Source organism: Pelmatolapia mariae, linkage group LG10_11 (genome assembly GCF_036321145.2).
Source record: "Pelmatolapia mariae isolate MD_Pm_ZW linkage group LG10_11, Pm_UMD_F_2, whole genome shotgun sequence".
NCBI lineage: Eukaryota > Metazoa > Chordata > Actinopteri > Cichliformes > Cichlidae > Pelmatolapia > Pelmatolapia mariae.
This window is the reverse complement of record NC_086236.1, coordinates 17,725,634-17,745,016: the sequence shown is the minus strand read 5'-3', so window position 1 is coordinate 17,745,016 and position 19,383 is coordinate 17,725,634. Positions and strand designations below refer to the sequence as shown.

The following is a 19,383-nucleotide window of genomic DNA, read 5'->3' as shown; positions in this document are numbered from 1 at the left end:
ACGTGTAGTAGTCAAACTAGAAAATTACTATAAAATTAAAAGGGTAAGATGTAAAATAATAATCTTACCAGGCACACACTGGATGAGATTGGCTACCATCCCACTGAAATGAGCTCGTATGTCTTTGAGCACGTCCAGTTCTTTCTCATTCTCAGCCTCTAGAAGCATCCGGGTTAAGTCCACGTACTCGAGGAATAAAGCACCCAAGGCCAGGGAATCACGCTCCAGAGCTCCATTAGTGCTATAGGAAAACCAGGAGGAAAATATGACTTTGGTAAACTAAACGAGACTAGAGTTACAGACAGGAGAAGATGAGAGATGAGTGTAGTCTAACTTTTTGTGTGCATAAGGATCAAAGCCCAGTAAACAAAACGAGATGACTCAGTGCATGATACATGTATGTGCTACCTGTCACTGATGACTCCTGCGTTAGCCAGTAGTTCAAATATCCTCAGCAGCTGCAGCCTGAGAAGATCCCTCCTCTCTCTACGCTTCTTGTTCTGGAAGCACAGACAGGTTGTTAGTTTCCTGCCACAAAGAGATCCAGGATGTCAAAGTCATTTTACTTCCTTGGCCACATTCAACCAACTCTGACCTTAAGTAGGTCAGACCAGTGAATCTCCCCTTTTTGTCAGTGTAAAAAACTTGAACTACACACTGAATCCCTCAGATATGTTCAGCTAAGAAAAAAGAAGTGCAGTATTTCTGTTTTTCTACAGGATAATGGAATACTGCTGTAGTAAATGGAAGAAATTAGCAATTAACTCTTTCTTTCTTGGACTCATTATAAAAAAAATAAAATTTCTATTGTAGATTTTGGACAAAATTGAACTTTTCTGTCATTTAAATGTTCATCTATTACTTCTTTACTTTGGTGTAGTATATATGGCCATGGTCATTTGTCAGTAGGAAAAGCTGTAAAATGTTAAGGAAAAAAAATTACAGTGAAAGTCCAAAATCGTGATTAACCTCCTAGGACCTGGGGTCCACATATGTGGGCATCACATTTTGGGATATTTAGACCAAAATACTCAATTTTGCTTTACAAGGGCCTGATATCCACTTACAAGGACATTATACTGCTACTGTTCTATCGAAATTTTAAATGAATATCCTTATATGTGGCTCTCATTTGTCTTAGAAACAAAAATTAGGTAAAAAAAAAATCTGGTAATTCTTTGTTTTTACATTCATCAGGTCCCAATCAGCCTAAATATCAAAGAGAAATAAAAAATGCATGCCGTGGAAGAGTTCAGGTCTTAGGAGGTTAACACACAGTTGCCCCAGATACCAGTATAACATGCAGTATTTCTGATTAAAGTGGACTGTGGACAAAACTTCTATTCCATTTTCATAAACAAAACATTATTAATCCATGGAAAACATCAGCTACAACCCTGATTTTATAGTAATCTAGTTTTATACTTAATCTAGAAAATATTCTCAATTTTGCACAGTCAGTTTTCTCTCACAGCCTCTGTGTGTGTTTTACCTCAGGCCTACGTTCCAGTGCTTCTTTCATCAATGGATGGAGTTCTTCGACGAGCTCCCTGTTTGATCAAAGACAGAAAAAAAATCAATCAATCAATCAATCAATGACCTGATTGCCAAATGCTAAATGAGGCGTCCTTCCTTGTATATAAATAGTTATTATTCATGGGAACAATGAAGATGTGTGACATAAATCTATGCAGTGCAACCCAAATGTCATGTTCCCTAAAACCACTAATCCTCAGACGCCGTAATGACGGAACAAATTTGTCTGGGCAGACCTTAATCTTTTTAATAACAATGAGAGCCTTTTCAGAAAATACTCTAGGTTAAAAATAGATGATCTCCTTTAGAATGAAAATGCCACCCTGTCACAATGGAACCTCTGTGCTTTGAAAAAATGTGATATGTCTCTGCCCCTCCAAGAATTTCTCTTCTACATCACTGACTCATTTTCTTCTCTCAGTGTCAGGTATGCAGCTCATAAACAGACAGGTGAGAGTAGGTAAAACATGAATGGAAGATAAAAACCACTGAAGAATCGTGTCTTTCTCACGGAAGAGATTCAGATCAAATCTGGCATATCATCTACTTAGAACTGTATTTGTTCTGTCTATTCAGTCTTTTTGAGTTCATTCTCTGCCAAAGGCAAGAATAACATTAGCACTGAAACCAAGGCTAACATCATCAAAGCAGGATTTGTGTTTTATTACTGTTGTGTAGGTTATTGTTCCAGTACCTGAAGACCAGAGCATTTGTGCATCCGAATCCCAACACTAGGGACTCTGTGATTTCCAGACTCTCAGCTCTCATCAGTGGGACGAGCTGCTTTAAAAGCCAGGCCACAGAGGGCGTGCCTATAACCTATGAAACAGAAATAAATAAGTAAAACACACGCACACAGAGATCAATCTTTACATTTTAAAATATCACACTTTAAGTCCATTTTGCTCTTTGTTTCCAGGTCCAATCATTTAAGCTTTTCATTAGTTGGAAATCAATAAATAATAGTGCACATTTCTAAACTCTACGTCTCTGCTATCAACTGAAGGACAAATGCGCACCTTGTTGTCGTAGGTGACGCTGCCATCAGGTGTGGTGGCAGTGATCTCAGGTGTAGATGCTCTGAGATGCCCAGGTGACATGATGCTTGGCTTAGCCACTCCGAGACAGAGGATTAGGTAATTGCGCCACAGTGAGATGTAGCTGTCGCTGGCGCCTGCCGTGCTCGTCTTCTTAGCGTTCACTGGGCTGCTGCATGAAGACAGGTGAAAATGCATTAGTTTAATCTTTCATACACAAGTTGCTATCATTGCATGTCATTTTATTTAGAGTGAAATCCTTAAAGTGAACAATGTAATAAATGTGAGTTCATGTACTTGGGATCAACCAGAGGCAGCAGCAGCTGTAGCCGTGTGAAAACGTAGGGCCAGGCATATCCTAGAGCAATGGGGCAGTGCTTAGGCAGATGCTCTTGCCGCAAAAAGATGTGCAAACAGAGTACCCATGGGTCCTTCACACACTGGGCAAAAATCCAGACATGGCTGGGGCTCTTCACGTCGTACGAACTGCTCACCAGTCGAGCCGTCCACTCCACTAGCCATTGGAGGTCAACGTGGTGGCTGAGAGGCAAGGTGGACTGAGAGAGGCAACAGGAGCAAATAAGTAATTTGTGAAATCACTTATCACATCGATACACTTTTGTTACTGATCACTCTCACATTCTAAGCACAAATATACATACTGAGTCAGAAACAGCCACGTGAACAAAGCTGTCCATTACAGCAGGGCTCAGCTGGTCCATGACCTCTATCATGGGTTTGTCATCGTCCTTTAGGGAAAGACATTTATAGAATCAGCTATTTTTATAACAGCGTCACACAATGCATGTCTAATCACAACAAGTCAGATGGCTCTCCTTCTATCCTATTTCCATGCCCTTTCTCCCTCTTTAATCACAGTTTGTCACAAGATTGCTGTTGCATTTGTTACCGAACTGTTTTTGTATTTTTCTTTACTGCTTTGTTACCGTCTATAAAGTGAGACAAGCTGGTGAGCTGGTAGGAGAATATGTGAGTTTTCTGTACTTTACCTCAGCATGTCCCAGTGCCGTGAAGAGACAGCGTATTTCTCTTAACACGCCGACTGCCAGCTTCCTTGTGCTGATCTGACACGAACAGAGGAGCAGCAGAGCCAGTCCCTCCACCGCATGGAGTACTGAACAATGAGGGCTTCGCTCTGGCAGTCTAGGGCTGGCCTGATGGAAAGTTAGGAGGGTTAGTAAAAAGTAATTAAGCATGCATTTACAGACCGACAAACCCAGAAGACCTCAACAACCTTTCAAGCTCAGTGGCTTCTCTAAATGTTTTTAATATAATTTTAAATACACTGAACATCATGTCTCCTAAAGGAAAGGAAATAGTTGGCTTAAGTGTGACTGTCATAATGATAAAGTACTCTATACAAACCTCAACTCCCCCTCGCATCTTCCCCTGGAGCTGCAGAGCTAACCTCCACTGTGTGAGCAGCTGGAGAAGAAGCTTGACGGATGCATCCTGCAGACACTGATGGGTGTCTTGGACCTGGAAGTATTTAGCATTCGACACTCCTGTTGTGAAGTGAACCCCCTTCGGTCATAACTGGCAACAATGTTTTATGGCTAACACTTTGAAATTATGAATAAGCATATAATAAAGAGGTCCTATTGTAAGAAGCTACTATGTTGGTTCTAAATGTTCACCTTTCAGTTTAAGGACCACATCACTCTGTGAGAATCTAAATTAGTTCTGGGGAAATGTTTCTAATATGTCACTATGTAGGTAGTATGATTTTAACACTTTAGAAGAGCAGCATGAAAACATCTGAAGGTTGTGCTATACCTCACGTAAAAGGAAGTGTGTGTAACCAAAAAGGACGTCTTCCCTCCAGTCTGAGAAATCAAGTAACAGGCTCTGCAGGGAATTCTGGGAAATAAGACGAAGCTCATCGTCCATATGCACTGTGAGTCTGAGGGACAGACAGACAATAAATAAGCAAGATTTGTGTTACAAAGCTTATATTTAACCAAAATTAAACTAAAATTGCAACTGAGTGAAAAGAAATTTGAATTAAAAAAAAGGATAAAACAATAATAAAAATATAAGGAAGCAGGAAATCTGGTTAGTTTTTGTGTATTGTTTGCATTGAATGCCTGTTCTGAAATTCCTACATGTTTCCCCTGAAAATATGCAACCACATTAAAACAAAAAAGGCTTAAAGTAACACAGAAACTCATAAAAACTAAACTGAAACCAAGAACTTGTACTGATATAGTTTGACTTATAATTTAATGTATTCTATTCTTTTAATGATTCAGTTTTTTTATTGTATTTGTGAGGAACTTGAGCTTGACCTGAAACTTACCTTGATAGCAAGTCTATGAGCTCAGGCTTGGACATGCCATCAGGAAGGATACGAGGAATGGCAGCTACACATGTCCTGAACAGGTCGATTTTAGGCTTCCTTTCACCACTAAAGATGGAAAATGGAGGGGTACATTGGACACTTATTTTCGATCATGTTTGCAAAATTTCAAACGGAATGAAACTCCACTTTGCAGTTACATACGTGATCATATCCTCTGGCTCTTTGTTGAGCATCTGGACGCTTGTGAGCATCATGCAACGACCCACCTCCTTGTCCAAGTGCCTCAGGATGTTGTCCAGAGCTTTTCGCACCTGGGAGTAGTACAAGGACATGCCTGTGGGGGACCAGCCATAAACAGAGACGATGAAGGGGGAGACATTCAAATTACAGCAGCCTCCAGACACCCACACACACAAACACACACACAGACCTATTAGCTTGGCTTCCTCTTCAGTGAGTGTCTTGCTGAGATATGTTTTCTTCTTCTTCAGAGAGTTTCCAGAGGGCAGAGTGGCTCCTGTGTTGGGCATAGGAGGCTCTCCATCCTTCTGTTGGAGAGCATCTGCTATCACCAGGAACGCCCGTAGACCAATGTTCATACGCTGGAAGACAGATACAGCGCTGCATCAATATGCCAGTTTTTCAAGAGCAATGGAAGATTTAAAGCAGAATTCATGTAAATGTAGATCAACATTATTACATTGTTTCCCAGTAAGACACAGATCCTGCAGTGAATGTAACTGAGCAGGATCTATTTATATAACTGCTGATATACTGTCAAAAAGCCTCACTGTGACTGTAAACATCCTTAAACTGTGCAAAGCATACTGCATTGTCAGATTACACCAATCAATAGTTTAGCACATAATGTCCAACACAGGATACGCTCACTGCCAAGTCCATCTCGTCTAACTATTATTAGGTAAAGTGAATATCCACCGTTTCAGGCTAATTACGTTGAAGCTTCCAGCAGACCACATACTGTTCTTTACATTCCTTTGATAGAAATCAAAAGTGGAATGCTTAGATCTATAAAATGTCCCAGGGAGATCCACAGTTGATCTTTGTGCAACTGAATGCCTGTGTCCGCTCCTTTTTACCTCTGGGTTGAGACTGAAGGCTTTGGCAGGCTTCCCAACACTCAGCAGGTCAAATATGATCTCCTTCATAGCAAAATCGAGTCTCTCCTGAAGAAAGGACAAACATGCTGGAGTTACAGGATTTTAGAGGTAACATGGTGTGAGGCAGCAGGTGTATCTGCTGTCAGCAGTGGGACATTTTAATAAAAACTATTTATACAAAAATCAAAGAAGAAACCAAACAAAATAGAACACTGAAGGTCTTATTTATTATACTTATTTTGTCTGAGTCACAAAAACTCATGTCATGTAGCATCTGGGGTTTCACACAGTTGCTACATGACAGCAGCAAATGCAAGAGCAAAGAGTGCGCTGCACTTAAACAGCATTAGAGCAGGTTTCAAAACCCTCTGCCGCTAATTCAGACATCAGATATAATGTAATCAATTTTGATAATGGATTCTAGTGAAATGTAAAAAAAACCCATCTCATGTCCTACATTGTTGGTCAGCCTCTACTTTTCATTACTGTTTAGCTTTTGAGTAGTTACTGGAACCGTGCCATCTCAGAATTTTGGATTAATCATTGTATTGGTCTGTTTCTCAGTAGCAGTCCAGAAAAAAACTATGCTATGCACACAAACGTGACTTTATTTCTCTGACCAAGAACAACACTTTATGTGGTTTGGTCACCTATACCATTTATCGAGTTATTCATTGTTTACAGATAATGAAAGTTATAATCTTGGTTGTTTCTGTGTTTTATTTTTTTACTCTTTGACTGTATTTAACTGGTGTATGGATTTTTATGTGTGTGTGCTATTAATTTATGCAACTTATGAGCGTACCACTTTTCTTCTTGGCCCCAGACACTCAAAAAGAGATTTTTAATCTTAAGAGTTTATTTTTTTCATGGTTAACTAATAATAATAATAATAATAATAATGATGATAATAATAATAATAATAATAATAATGATAATAATACCTGGGCAATAAACTGGATAATCTTGACAAAAATATTCAGGGGCATGTCTCTGGGCACGACGCTACGACTCCCTTTGGGGAAGAGAGTGGTGGTGATGGACGTCAGGCGACTGAGGGACAAAGAGATGTAAATAATCTTAGTATAGTAATTCCTGATGCATTTGACTATACTTACAACTGTACCATGTTTAAGGGAAATTCCACTAAATAACTTAATCATACAAGTTACGGCACAATTAAAAACAAGAAGAAGAAGAAGATTATTTCTGGAAAGATAACTAATGATTGTTTAACATGCTGATACCAAGCTTCCAATTACATCTTACATGCTATTTTATAGAAAAGTAACAGATGTAGCATTACCTTTGTGTAGCAGTGTTGCTTTCACACTTTATCCGGATCATGTACACCCACAGCAGGCGGTAGAGTGATTCCAGAGCCACTCGTGCCATCTTGGGGTCTTTATTCTGCATTCACACGCATGCAGACAAAAAACAATTAGACTTAAAATAGGTAGAGTTTGTTACACATTGGTAACAGAAATGTTTTCTCTCAAAACAAACCCTAAGGGGCATTTCTTTCTGTTATTGTACAGGCACAGTATAAATTGCTGTGTGCCCAACATACACTGGATTCTAAAGATTTAAAGTGTAATCATAAACTTTACGAGGCTTTATGAGCCCCGGTCAGTCAGTTTCTAAGCTGCAGTGCTTCACTTGAAGCAATAAACACCGACGGGTGATTTTAAAGCTGAAGGGCTAGTGGGTAGAGCAAATATTTTGTAGTGTTTTGTGCATGTACAGTTCACTTTTCACACATAATTTATATTTATGAGTATATTGTTTTGGGAAACAAACAGTCCTTTCTACAGTAATTTGTGCATTTGCATCGTACAGACGAAGCAGCTGACCTTGAGGTTCGAGAGGCAGTTGTTGAGAAAAATGTGCCAGCGGCTGAGGAAGAACTGCTTCTGACTGACACACAGCAGGCAGGTCACCAGAGGATACAGGGCCTGGTGCAGAGAGGGAAGACAGATGGGAGAAAATTAAATGAGGCGCATGACAAATTTGGGGGGGATGAACCGACCTGTCAGCCAAACATTGATGTTGATAAACAGCACTTCTCTGATTTGTTACAATTTTACTCTGGATGAAAGCTCAAAGGTAGTGCGATGATGGCACATCCCTGCAAATTTCATTACTTATTCTTTCACCCCAATTACACAAGAGACAGAGACAGTCTGACTAGCTGCAAACTTTAACCCAGGTACTGACATCGATCTTTGTCCTTTAAAAACAAAAATTTATATACATGAAATCCCATGAAGAAAATCAAACCATCAGCAGTGTGAGTTTTTAGAAGTGACTCATGCTTACAGATTTTTAACAGAAATTTCATGTCCAGCAGGCTCAGACCTGACGTCTCCTCTGTACAGTCATTCTTAAAAGTTATGTAGGTCAGCATGCAGATCATTCTTTAAAACAAATTCTTTGCTAATGATCAGCGTGGGTCGAGAGAGGCGTCGCGACTAGGTTTTGGAAACTCTAACCTTGAGAAGCGCACCTGTCACTCCTTATCAAAGTGAGCACTCTTTATCTGATTCTCGCCCATTTCTTTCTTTCACTCAGACACCCAGAATGCAAATGAATAACAATTATGGAAAAGCACTACATTGCTATCATTCCTGTCATATTTGTCAATTATGATCTCCCTGACATGGCAGATGACTGCTTGTTAGTGTGCGTGCCCTTGTGCTATTCACTTGGAAAAAGTGAAAACCCCCCCCACAAAACAAGAACTTTTGTTTGGAGAGAGGTGTGTCAGGTCTTGGCTGCATGGGTGGCTTGGAGTATGCAGAGAATCTGCAAAAATAATGCAGCACAGCGGCCTGATGGCATGTCTTGTTATCAAATGTGCCCATCAAATAACTGCAGGACACATCCCAAAGGTGGGGCTACATCTTAGAGAATGTACCACATCAGCGAGCGTTGTTGTGCATCTAAGAAATTTCTGAGAAGTTGTGTCTATATTTTAAGGAAGTTATAGCACTGAAAATCACATACAGTTCAGTAACCTTGTAATCAAAGCCTAGCCTTAGTGCACTGTTTTAATGAGTCAGATGAACTGCTGATTTCCCTGCCTACCTCCATGCTGTAGGCAAACACTGCCCATCTGGCGCAGCTTCAAAAAATAGCCAGTGCGCTGCACACTACACTCTTATCTCGTTCCCACGAAGAGATAAAAGCCCACATGTTGGGAGAGTTACAGTAAGTGCTTTCACCAACTGCTAGTAATGGAGAGGAAATGAAGAGAGATTACCAGTGGTGAAACCGAATACAGGAAAAAAGTTACCAGAGAGTGTTTCTTCCTAGAGGACAGGTCCAGTGTGGTGTCGTACAAACTTTCCACAAAATTTCGTAGACACGGCACATTCACCTCATTCTTCACAGTCTGGAGGAGGAGAGATAATGCAGAAGTTACGTCGATATACATTGGATTTCATTTTTTCCCCCCACCAGAACAATTTCTGTTAACCTGATCGAGACAAACAGAGCATTATATACTGATGATCCTAAGACATCAGATTTATCATATAAATGGAGAGCAGTAATTTCAATCTGGGTCTGTCCTAATGTCTTTTTTTGTTCTGAGGAGTAAGATTAAATGCACTTACAGCAGCTACAGGTACAAGTATTTCCACAAAGAGTCCAGCTAATGAGTGCTTAATGTCTTTATCTTTCACTTCCAGGAAATACTGTGCACACTCCTGCAGACAGAGAGAAGGAAACAAAGAAAGAGAGTCAGAGAAAGTGATAAAAAAACATCTCTGTATATGTCCATTGCTTTGTTTTGCAATGGATCATGGGAATTCTTGCAACTACGACTCACATCAGAGGCGTGATAAACAAGGCAATTAACCCAGATTACTTTGTAGAACTTGGGTAGAAAGCTCTATGATGACACTTAAGAGCTTCCAGGTACAAATACTCCAACCAAAAAAACAAAAAATCTACATCATTCCTTTAAGCTTCCTAAACACAGCCCCTCTTTGGCAAGGAAGCTATTACAGTAGTAGCTCAGTCTACCTGCATGAACTGGAAGGAAGCTTCAAAGTCTTCCACTGGGTACATTTTGATGCGGAAAAACTTGAGTCCCATGATGAGGCTGATGGTGGACTGGATGACGTACGGGCTCTGCTCTTTCTGCCTCAGCTCCTTGAGCTCTGAGATGAACTTCTTCCTCACTGCTGGGAACCTGCCGAGGAAATGGTGACCAGATGTGAGCAATTCTAGTGAGTTTTAGTAAATACCATTGTATCTATGTCTAGGTGGGGGGGATTACGTTTGAAGAATAACTAAAACAAAGCATCAAGAGACTTCTAATCTCTGTTTTTTTGCTTAGATTGAGCACATTTAGTCTGCCCCCCCCCCTCCTTTTTTAAAACACATGCACATGGGTATATGCTTTTTTGCGTATGTACCAACCAGCAAGATAGATTATACCAACAGTACAACAGTGCTCTACAAGCCTATATTTAGAAAGGCACTGGAGGGGCAATGTGCAGGGAATATGCATGTGTGTGATTTTTGCACATGGTCTAGCATGTTAGTGCAGCAGTTTAGTAAGTAAAATAGTTATTAGCCTTGTTCTACGTGCAGAGAGTTTAAATAAAGCACATATAAACACTGTTATCATTAACTAAACTGAAAAAATATGCAGATAATGGCAAGAATAATAAAGCATAACCTCAGGTTGTTTATGAGTGTGTATTCAAATTTGTCATAGTCCTGTGTGTGCAGAATGCAGTGCAAATAAATAACATAGAAAGGTGATTTAGAATGCTACTTGATTAGTGTAAAAAACATAAGACAGTTTTTCTCCCTTTGCTCAATTAGATCTCATACTTGGTTGATAACTTTGTTCCATTAAGTATGTGGATTTTTGGGGTTATTATTTCTGTGTGTGTGTGTGTTTGTGTGTGACAGTTTGTGAGCTGCCATGTGTAACTGCATTACATAGTAATAACTCAGTAAAATTAGATTTTTTATTTCTTTTTTTATCCTTCATCGCACATGACATTACGTGACACAGTTGGAGGACCCTTATCATTACCCTTATGCACACAAACACACATTCAGACTTGAGGAACACAGCTATTACTACACTAGGTTCTTCACTTGTGCTGAAGTTGGAGAGACAACATTTGTAATCTCTGATTTCACTGAAAATTGGGTCAAAAAGAGGGCAGATAGCAACTGTTGCCACATATTAAATTTTTAACCCAGACAAACAGGCCCACAGCTGTAACACGACCTGGATTCTACTTCAAATTAAAGACAAAAAATACTTTTTTCCCCCTTTCTGTTATATTTCTACTCTATGACCACACATCCTTAGTCAGCAGTTTTTAAAGACTGACGAGACAAGCTGGACTTTCTTTTTATTGTGATTTCCACAACCCCACTAACTGTAGACATCTGGGAAAACAATAACACTGTAAAATATTAAGATTTCTCGTACCCACTTCAGCTGTTACATTTCGAAAACACTGGCCTCAATATCAAGTACTCGCTTTCAGTTTTTATTGAGCTTTGGCTCTGTACATGTTGGGTCTTCAGGGAGATTTATTTCTGAATACAAAAGTACTGGCAACAGGTACAATTACATGAGAGATACAAACATTTATTGCGCGCAGCTACACAAATATGCATACAGTGTAAGCAGTAATTAATTCAACAATACCTCGACTGAGCAACGACTCCCACTACTTCAGCATAGAGGTCAGCTACTATGTGCATGTTGCCTGTGTTAGGCCCCAGATACCTAAAAATTAAACATTAACATGAATATTATCAATCAAGTGCACTAGTTAGTTTTTACAAATTTGAAAACTAAAATGCATTTAATGCATTCTAGTGTATCAATATAATTTTTATAGGTCGTCTGTCTTACCCTTCCTTGTATTTGAAGTGCTTGAAGGCCAGGTTAACGACTTCTTGGATGAGTCCATCCAAAAGAGGATGGAGGGGGATCTGCAGTAAAATGTAATTTTATTACATTTACTTTGTCACTTAAACACATACGAGCTATTCTGGAAGGATGTTTAATATGCATTATTATCAGTGCTTCTCCTTTAAACATTTAAAAGACATTATGCCAAACAGATCAGACTGCAAAATGTACCCCACCTGCTTTAAAACTTCAATAAGCACCAGTGAAAAGATGAAATCTATCGCCAGATCCCTCCGCTCCAATAAGTAGTCCTTCTGTTGCTCATCACTGAGAAAGACAGACATAAGATGATATTAGTACACTTACAATAACAGTGTCTGTTCTGTTAGGCCCAGGTGCACAGAGCTGTGAAGAACATTTTTGACTGTTTGGTTTTAGCACATTTCCTTATCTACGGCGCTATGTAATGCATTAATGTTGCCGGGTCTTCAAAGTTGTCATTTTTTGGTTTCTGCCTCAAATTCTATGTCTATGTTATATTAATGAGTAAGCACGACATTCGCACCTATGTTTGGACAATGACTGACCATCACTCTAATCATCCTCATCTGATTTCAGGCTGGTTTGGGAATATTTGAGCCTACATTGCTTGAAATAAATAATTTTAAAGGAAAGTATTTCATGATCCAGTTCGTGTGTTCATGTGCACAAACAGCTCCAATATTTTAATCTTCTCTCACTTTTTTGACTTGGTGTTGGCCCGGGGTCGATATTCATGGGACTCATCCTCCAGGCCATTTTGCCTCTTGTACCAGTCGAACAGAGTCTTCAGGATGGATGGCAGGCAGTACTCAGCAAGTGAACTCATAGAGTTGATCAGCTGGACAGATGACAGGAAGAAGAGAGGGAGCAAAGAGACAAAGAGAAAGGATGGCAAAAAGGTTAGTCCTGTTCAAAATATGTGACAGTGTATATAGTATCTGTCCACATGAGACACGCACACCTGGTCAAACTGTGGGTCTTCTCCTCTCTGCAGAGATTTGTTTAGTGGCTTCTCCTGCCAGATAAGAACAGACAGAGGTGGAAAACACTCATGTTAGTCTACTAGCATTAGTAAATATCTTGCTTTGAAATTCAGGGAAAAGAAATTCAGTTCAGTTTCCTGACAGAACAAAATGGTCATTGTGTCCAAAAAGAGAGCGAGTGAGACTCATAAATCACTAGGTCAGAAGGTCAAAGCTAATAGTCGCATTTATTAAATGTAACAAAAAGTGAAGAAGTTTACTTTGTCAAACAGACAAAAAAGTGAGATGAGAGGTTCAATATTCTGGCTCAGACACATTAGGGTTACTTTGTTGTTCAACAAACTGGAAACACAGTGTGTCTCATTGTGAACCATAAACTGAAAATTGTCATATAGAGACAAGCAAAGGTGTAAACATGCACAGTTCAAGTACACTAACAGGTACATCTAAGCCTGTACTATTTAGGACTGCCTGCTTTTTCAAATGATAACAGTACAGAGGAAAAAAACCTTGGGTTAAATGTGTATTTGATCACTGACTCTGGAGTGTGCGTGGGTTTCCAAGGTAAAATACAATCCACTAAACACAGCGATAAAGAGAAGGCATTCCCTGATTTACTGCTTTGTCCATTTATTGCTTGGCTGGATTTTTTTTTTTTTTTTTGCCTGTCCCATTTGTTTTTTTAGCCGTCAGAATTGATGTCTGAATGCCAACAAAGATACCCAACGGATTTACTTTGCCAAATGGATCGTCACGGCTTTGCCGTTTTGTTCCATTTGATCGACCTTTGTTGTTATTATTTATTTTATTTTATTTTCAGTTGTTACAGACAGGACAGACATGGCTGGGGGATAGGAAAGGGAGAAAGAAAGATGAAGGAACAGAAAAACAGAGGGGAAGGGGCACAGTGAGAAAGGACACTTAAAAAGAAAAAAAATCTGCCGGATCACCTGTTGAGAGAAAAAACAAAGAAATAAAAAGAGAACAAGCAAAAAAAAAAAGAGAGCAACATAATAAACACAGCACCATCGCATTAATCTATCTAACAGTGAATAAAAATAAATACTAAATATTGAATGTCGTTGTGCAGCACGCAGGACCGACAGCCCACAATGTAGCAGCCAAGAAAGGTATAGTTTGTGTCTGTGAACACCCGTGTGTACACCTGTGTGCGCACCTGTGTGGACCAGCGCGCTTGTATTCAAAAGGATTCTCTGGATAGTTAAAAAAGGTTGGAAACTGTGGATTGCATAAAAATGTCGAGCCAATATACGCTGTCATCCAAAACTACGATGACTAACATAATGAAATAAGATGGCCAAAATGCGTGTTTATGATGCCGTAACACAGACAGAAGTGGACTAAGCGTCATGGAGAGAAAAAAAAGAACGAATCGGAGCTCGGTCACTCACCAGTGGTTCAGCCATGATGATACGGATCTTGCGTTCAGAGAGCAAGGTGAAGTTGGCAAATAAGCTTTTTAGGACAAACTCGCCCGGCTTGCTCTCTGGGTCCACGTTGACAGGCGCCATGACGACGGGGCCCTTCCTCTCACCCAAGGGACCGCTGGCTGGTGGGATGGATGGCTTCAGCCCCACTGGAGAAGCTGATGACATATAAGACAGGCCAGTTAGTCTGAAGTACTCTGACTCTGTGGGTCACCCCTGAGTTACAGGAAATACTTCTGTGACCCCAGCATGCACACATTTTTATCAGCGTTACTGCTAACTGGAGCATATTTAACGATAAAGGTTTTTGAACTACAGATCTCATCATTTTTGGGCCTTCAGCCTGTCTTTGCTTTCTGAACCGTGACAAATAGCGCTGAATATGCATTAGAAGTTCATATTTGCAATGCTCTCATGGTTGATGATTCTCACTTGTAGAGTCACGAGGAATGGGGAAGTGTAAAAGATCATCTTCTTGAGCATAAATTGTATTCAAACTAATAAAACCCACATCTGTGTGTTCAAATTTCGACAGAGTTATGGCTCGGCGATGGACACCGATTCTGGCAATCCTTACACGATCCTCCCTGCTTTGCATTCACGCAGCTGAGGTGCAGACTCGTGCTATCTCCTGTGGTAATAAATCTCATACTCGGATAAATAAACAGAATGAAACATTTGCAGGTTTGATTCCCAGAATATGGCGGAGGAAAAAAACGTGTTAAGTACTTCCCCCAACCCCAAACAACACAAAGCAAGAATTACCACAACATTTCCCAGATGTGTCAAGTGTGTTTGCATTAAGAACGATGCCAGATCAAACTGACCTTTCATGACCATGTGACCTGACCTCACTGGAGAGGTGAGATGTAAATACTAACTCATGGACATGACAGGCCCCTTGGCCTGCAAAGCAGTCTATCTGAGTTAAACCTGAGCACTCAGGCTTTGCAAACAGGTGTTCATATGAATGCGCAAGCCTTTACGCTTACCAAGGCCCTTGATGAAGCTGATCACACTAGCCCTGCTCCATTTCGTTGGCACCTCCATGGTGCAGACAGCCTTACAAGGACACAGTGGGTGAAATGGGGAAAAAAACGGTGGGATTTTACAGGCTGTGAAATACAGCAGCCATGATTAAAAACAAAAGCAATTTCTTGCAAGAGGTTAAAGTCACAGAGGACGTTTGTCTACTCCACCATTGTCAAAAATGCTACAGAAGTCCCTTTGATGTAAAGCTTTGGCACCAGGCTGGTTTAACCAAAGCTAAAAGTGTAAATCTCCATCCTTATGAAAATGAACGACAGAAAAAGCAAAACACACGAGCCTGAGGTCAAAAAGAAAACTGTCATGACAGCAGCATTACAACTCTATCCCACATTCAGTCCAAATCAAACAGGGTGATGAGCTGCAGCCACACACTGGAGGAGCCATAGCCAGAGCAAATCCGCCCAAGTGAAGATGCCTCGATGCTTCAGAGCCAAGAGCGCTCCAGTTGAAAGTTGAAGAGCAGGTGCAGAAGTGTCTTCTTAAAATAAAAGTAGAGACAACCAACAACCATTTATTCTGTCATAAGGGCAATCTACCAACAGGGATCAAAAAACCTTTCCAGTGTCCTGCTCCAGGAGAGGTTTGAGTAGATTAGAGGCTGCGTAGGGCCTCATGCTCGAGAGCTATATGAGTCTACAGGCCAGCTATCAGTTTCTACTTTTGCTTCTGCTCCGCCTCCGACCTGCCAACACTGCTCTGCACAACAATTCCTGTGACCTTGAATTCTTTGAAGCCCTTTGGAAAGAAGTATTGAAATTAAGTGCTTCTTTGAAAATGGTTAAGGGCTGTCCTTAAGTAGCCAATAGCAGTTAAGTAAAGTCTGCTCTTTGTGGAGATCTGACCAGAAGAGTTAGGCTGGAATTTCAACACTGCTCCGAGAGTGAGCCGAGGGGCGGAGGGAGGTTCTATATATAGACTGCTGGCGGTCACTCTCTTACATACCCACCACTCCCACTGACCCCTACTCATACACAATTGCAGACACATGAGCACAAAGACATAATCAAATACACAGAAACACACACACTCATACACAATACAATAGAAGGTGGTCTCAAACTGAGATAATCTATTACAACTGCTCAGTGAAACACAGTGGTGTACAAGCTTATGCTTGATCAGATGAGAGTCGAAAGTCGTGGCGGCCCAGGAAAGCTGCGGTGGAGCACTTCCTGTGATCATCTGTAGACCATTTGCATGACTCAGCAATGAAGGGAGTAATTCAGCAGAATTCTACCATGTCCAGTCAATACAAGTCTGCCTTGGTTTAATTACACTTTACAATAAATTCCAAATTTTAATTGAGAAAAATGTATTTAAAAATGTGCGAGCAAGAACGAGACAAAGGAAGAAAGGGACCAAAATGGCAAAGAGACGAAGAGGAGAGGAATAAAAAGCAGAATTGGCAATAACAATACTGTTTTTCCTTGAGCCAAAATTCAATTGAAGGAAATTTCACTGCCGTTTTGATGCTGGATGGAGACAGCAACACATTTTAAAACCCTGACTTGGACTGTGGGTATCAAGTCTTAAAAATAATCAGCAGATTATCTGATAAAAATAGACCAAGTGGAGAGAATTTACATCTGGTGTTTACCTCCAACCATCATGTCATACTAGCAGACAAGCACCCTGGCGGGATGAGTCATGAATAACACGCATTATGAGACAGGGTGACTGCATACACATCTTGATGCATCAACAATGCAGCTGTCACACAGAAATCCTAATTGGGACATTTAAATTAAGGTCAGCATTTAATACCATAAAGTTTTTCTGGGCTTGTGAAAAGACATATCAGTTGTGCACATGCTTGCACAGTCTGAGGGCAGTTTAATATGGACTGTGATGAATCACTTGTAAAAGCTCAGACAATAACACAAACACACACTGACTCGCCTCACCAAGACCAAGAAGAGCTAAACCTGTATGCTGGTAGAGAAGGTACCTGTGAGATAAAGGTATTCTGGAGTTTTTAACCCTTAGTTGTGTAGTTATGAGATGTTTAAGTTTGAATGAATGTCAACAGCAGTTGACACGGTAATCCAAAATACTGCCGTGTTGTGAACATTACAGGTGAAAGGATTTAGAAATGTTTTTTAAGGATGTAATTTTAAAAAAGGATTAAAGCTAAAGTCTTAAAAATCAAAGTAGTTGACATTACGCGCATGAATATTTCAAAGCGATGGCAGGAGATGATGAGGTCAGCTATTTGTCTAGTGATTTCACTCCACAGCAACTTAAAAGTTAAAACACCAACCTAAGTTGGAGTTAAAAGCCTGATTCTTGGCTTTTAAGTCTTCTGATTGCTATCGATATCATGACCTTGAGCCAAACAAAACCAACATGTCTGCGTCTGGTCTACAGCTGTGACAAGTGAGGAAACACGTCTGTTTCTGCAGTGATTTCATTTTTTATTACATCACCAATAGCTCAAGGGGAACCATCGACACGGCCCATGAAATTCCTCCTTAACCACTGCACCGACGTAACCCCTGCTGTCAGTAACCTTCAAAGCACACCTGACACATGAGCTGTGCGAAAGGCAAGAAATTCTCATGGAATCTAGAGACTTCTCAAAGAGGCACACATAAACAAACTGAAGACTACCACAAGAAGTGATCAGCCAGTACAGGAAAATCACTGCAGCACAACAACAACAACAAAGCCTTATTGCTTATCTTTGCATTCTCTACAAGGTAAACTACAGGCTGCACACTGATGAGTCCAAATGGGGCGATAATACAGCGATGTGTTCTGACTACTGTAATGTCTCAGTTTCGTAAAGTACAGTATGTCCCAGTGAAAACAGTCGAGAGAGATGCTGCCGGTGACGGACTGCCTCACAGCGACCTACAGTGGCTTTACCTTCTGTTTTGTAAACAGATATTTTGAGTCTTCTGGACCGCACATAATAATATCACATATAAACAGACAGCTTTGTTTTGTTTTTATTTATTGACAAATTCTGATTGACTTTAGAATTTCTGTACCAGGCTCAAAGTCAAATAGTGACACTTTTTTTTCTGTTAAGTAATGTTATGTATAGAAAACTGCTGAGAAGCCAGATTTACACTCATTCTCTGGAGCTCTTGCTCAACTACTTGTCTTCCATTATTACATTACGTAATATTGCCAAATGTTGACAGTGTCGATCACATTGTGTGCCGTCCGTTTGTCCCTGAACTCCAAACGTAAACACAAATAAGCATAGTCTGCACACTGCAGGATCCATTAATGATGAGTTGAGGGCAGACTGTATCACACATTTGTTGGGCACAGCAGCAAGCAACAACAACAGTGATCTGTTAGCTGTACTCACTGCCTCCAAAGGACTTCAGCAGAGACTTGAGGCTGATGTCAAAGAAGCCCGAATCCTGCTGGCTGGTCGCCATGGCTGCAGAGGCTATGTCGCCACGGTGACAGACAGCAGAGGGGGGACAGGACGGCAGGATGAGGCGTTGCAGACGGAGCAAGTAAGAGAAAGAGGAGAGCGCTCCGACAGGAATAAGGCTCGGAGAAAGGGGGAGAAGGATGCGGGTGGGCAGCGAGCGATGCGGATGTTGCGGCTGTCTACTGCTGAGTGTGTGTGTTTGTTTGCGTGTGTGCACGAGGAAGAGTGTGTGTATGCCAGAGAGAAAGAGAAATAGTGTCTCTCAGGCTTGCCTGAGCTCTGTGTTGCTATCTTGCTGGCTAACACCCCCCATCCCCTCTCTGTTTTGCTCTCTCAGGACAGTGATACACAGATGTTGGTAGACGCAAGCAGCCAATCCTCTTAGAGGAAAGACAGAGAAAGAGTGCGGGGGAGGGGGGGTTGGGGGGGGGGCACACACACACACCAGCTAGTGCTACATAGAGGGTGTGCTGAAAATAGAGGGTGATAAACTGGGAAGGTGAAAACTAGTGAGTGAGTGACAATGAAAAGGCAGTTTTCATACCGCTGTAGC

General features: G+C 40.7%; 1 protein-coding gene across 1 annotated transcript in view; it reads right to left on the bottom strand.

The window, feature by feature from the left end:
- Positions 1–19,135, bottom strand: part of fryb (furry homolog b (Drosophila)) — a 37,663-nt gene extending 18,528 nt beyond the window's left edge. Inside the window, exons 1-27 of the mRNA XM_063488475.2 lie at positions 18,759–19,135; positions 14,351–14,544; positions 12,917–12,970; positions 12,654–12,793; positions 12,150–12,240; positions 11,914–11,993; positions 11,704–11,784; positions 10,047–10,215; positions 9,635–9,727; positions 9,313–9,411; positions 7,871–7,972; positions 7,324–7,427; positions 6,962–7,070; positions 5,997–6,083; positions 5,327–5,498; positions 5,098–5,230; positions 4,894–5,001; positions 4,371–4,497; positions 3,960–4,073; positions 3,584–3,748; positions 3,236–3,322; positions 2,871–3,130; positions 2,556–2,745; positions 2,231–2,355; positions 1,493–1,550; positions 409–500; positions 69–241 (exon numbers count right to left, since the gene is read on the bottom strand). Of these exons, the coding sequence (XP_063344545.1) occupies positions 69–241; positions 409–500; positions 1,493–1,550; positions 2,231–2,355; positions 2,556–2,745; positions 2,871–3,130; positions 3,236–3,322; positions 3,584–3,748; positions 3,960–4,073; positions 4,371–4,497; positions 4,894–5,001; positions 5,098–5,230; positions 5,327–5,498; positions 5,997–6,083; positions 6,962–7,070; positions 7,324–7,427; positions 7,871–7,972; positions 9,313–9,411; positions 9,635–9,727; positions 10,047–10,215; positions 11,704–11,784; positions 11,914–11,993; positions 12,150–12,240; positions 12,654–12,793; positions 12,917–12,970; positions 14,351–14,544; positions 18,759–18,831 (3,280 nt within the window). The 5' untranslated portion in view covers positions 18,832–19,135. The remainder of the gene's footprint in view (positions 1–68; positions 242–408; positions 501–1,492; positions 1,551–2,230; positions 2,356–2,555; positions 2,746–2,870; positions 3,131–3,235; positions 3,323–3,583; positions 3,749–3,959; positions 4,074–4,370; positions 4,498–4,893; positions 5,002–5,097; positions 5,231–5,326; positions 5,499–5,996; positions 6,084–6,961; positions 7,071–7,323; positions 7,428–7,870; positions 7,973–9,312; positions 9,412–9,634; positions 9,728–10,046; positions 10,216–11,703; positions 11,785–11,913; positions 11,994–12,149; positions 12,241–12,653; positions 12,794–12,916; positions 12,971–14,350; positions 14,545–18,758) is intronic.
- Between the last annotated feature and the right edge of the window lie 248 nt (positions 19,136–19,383).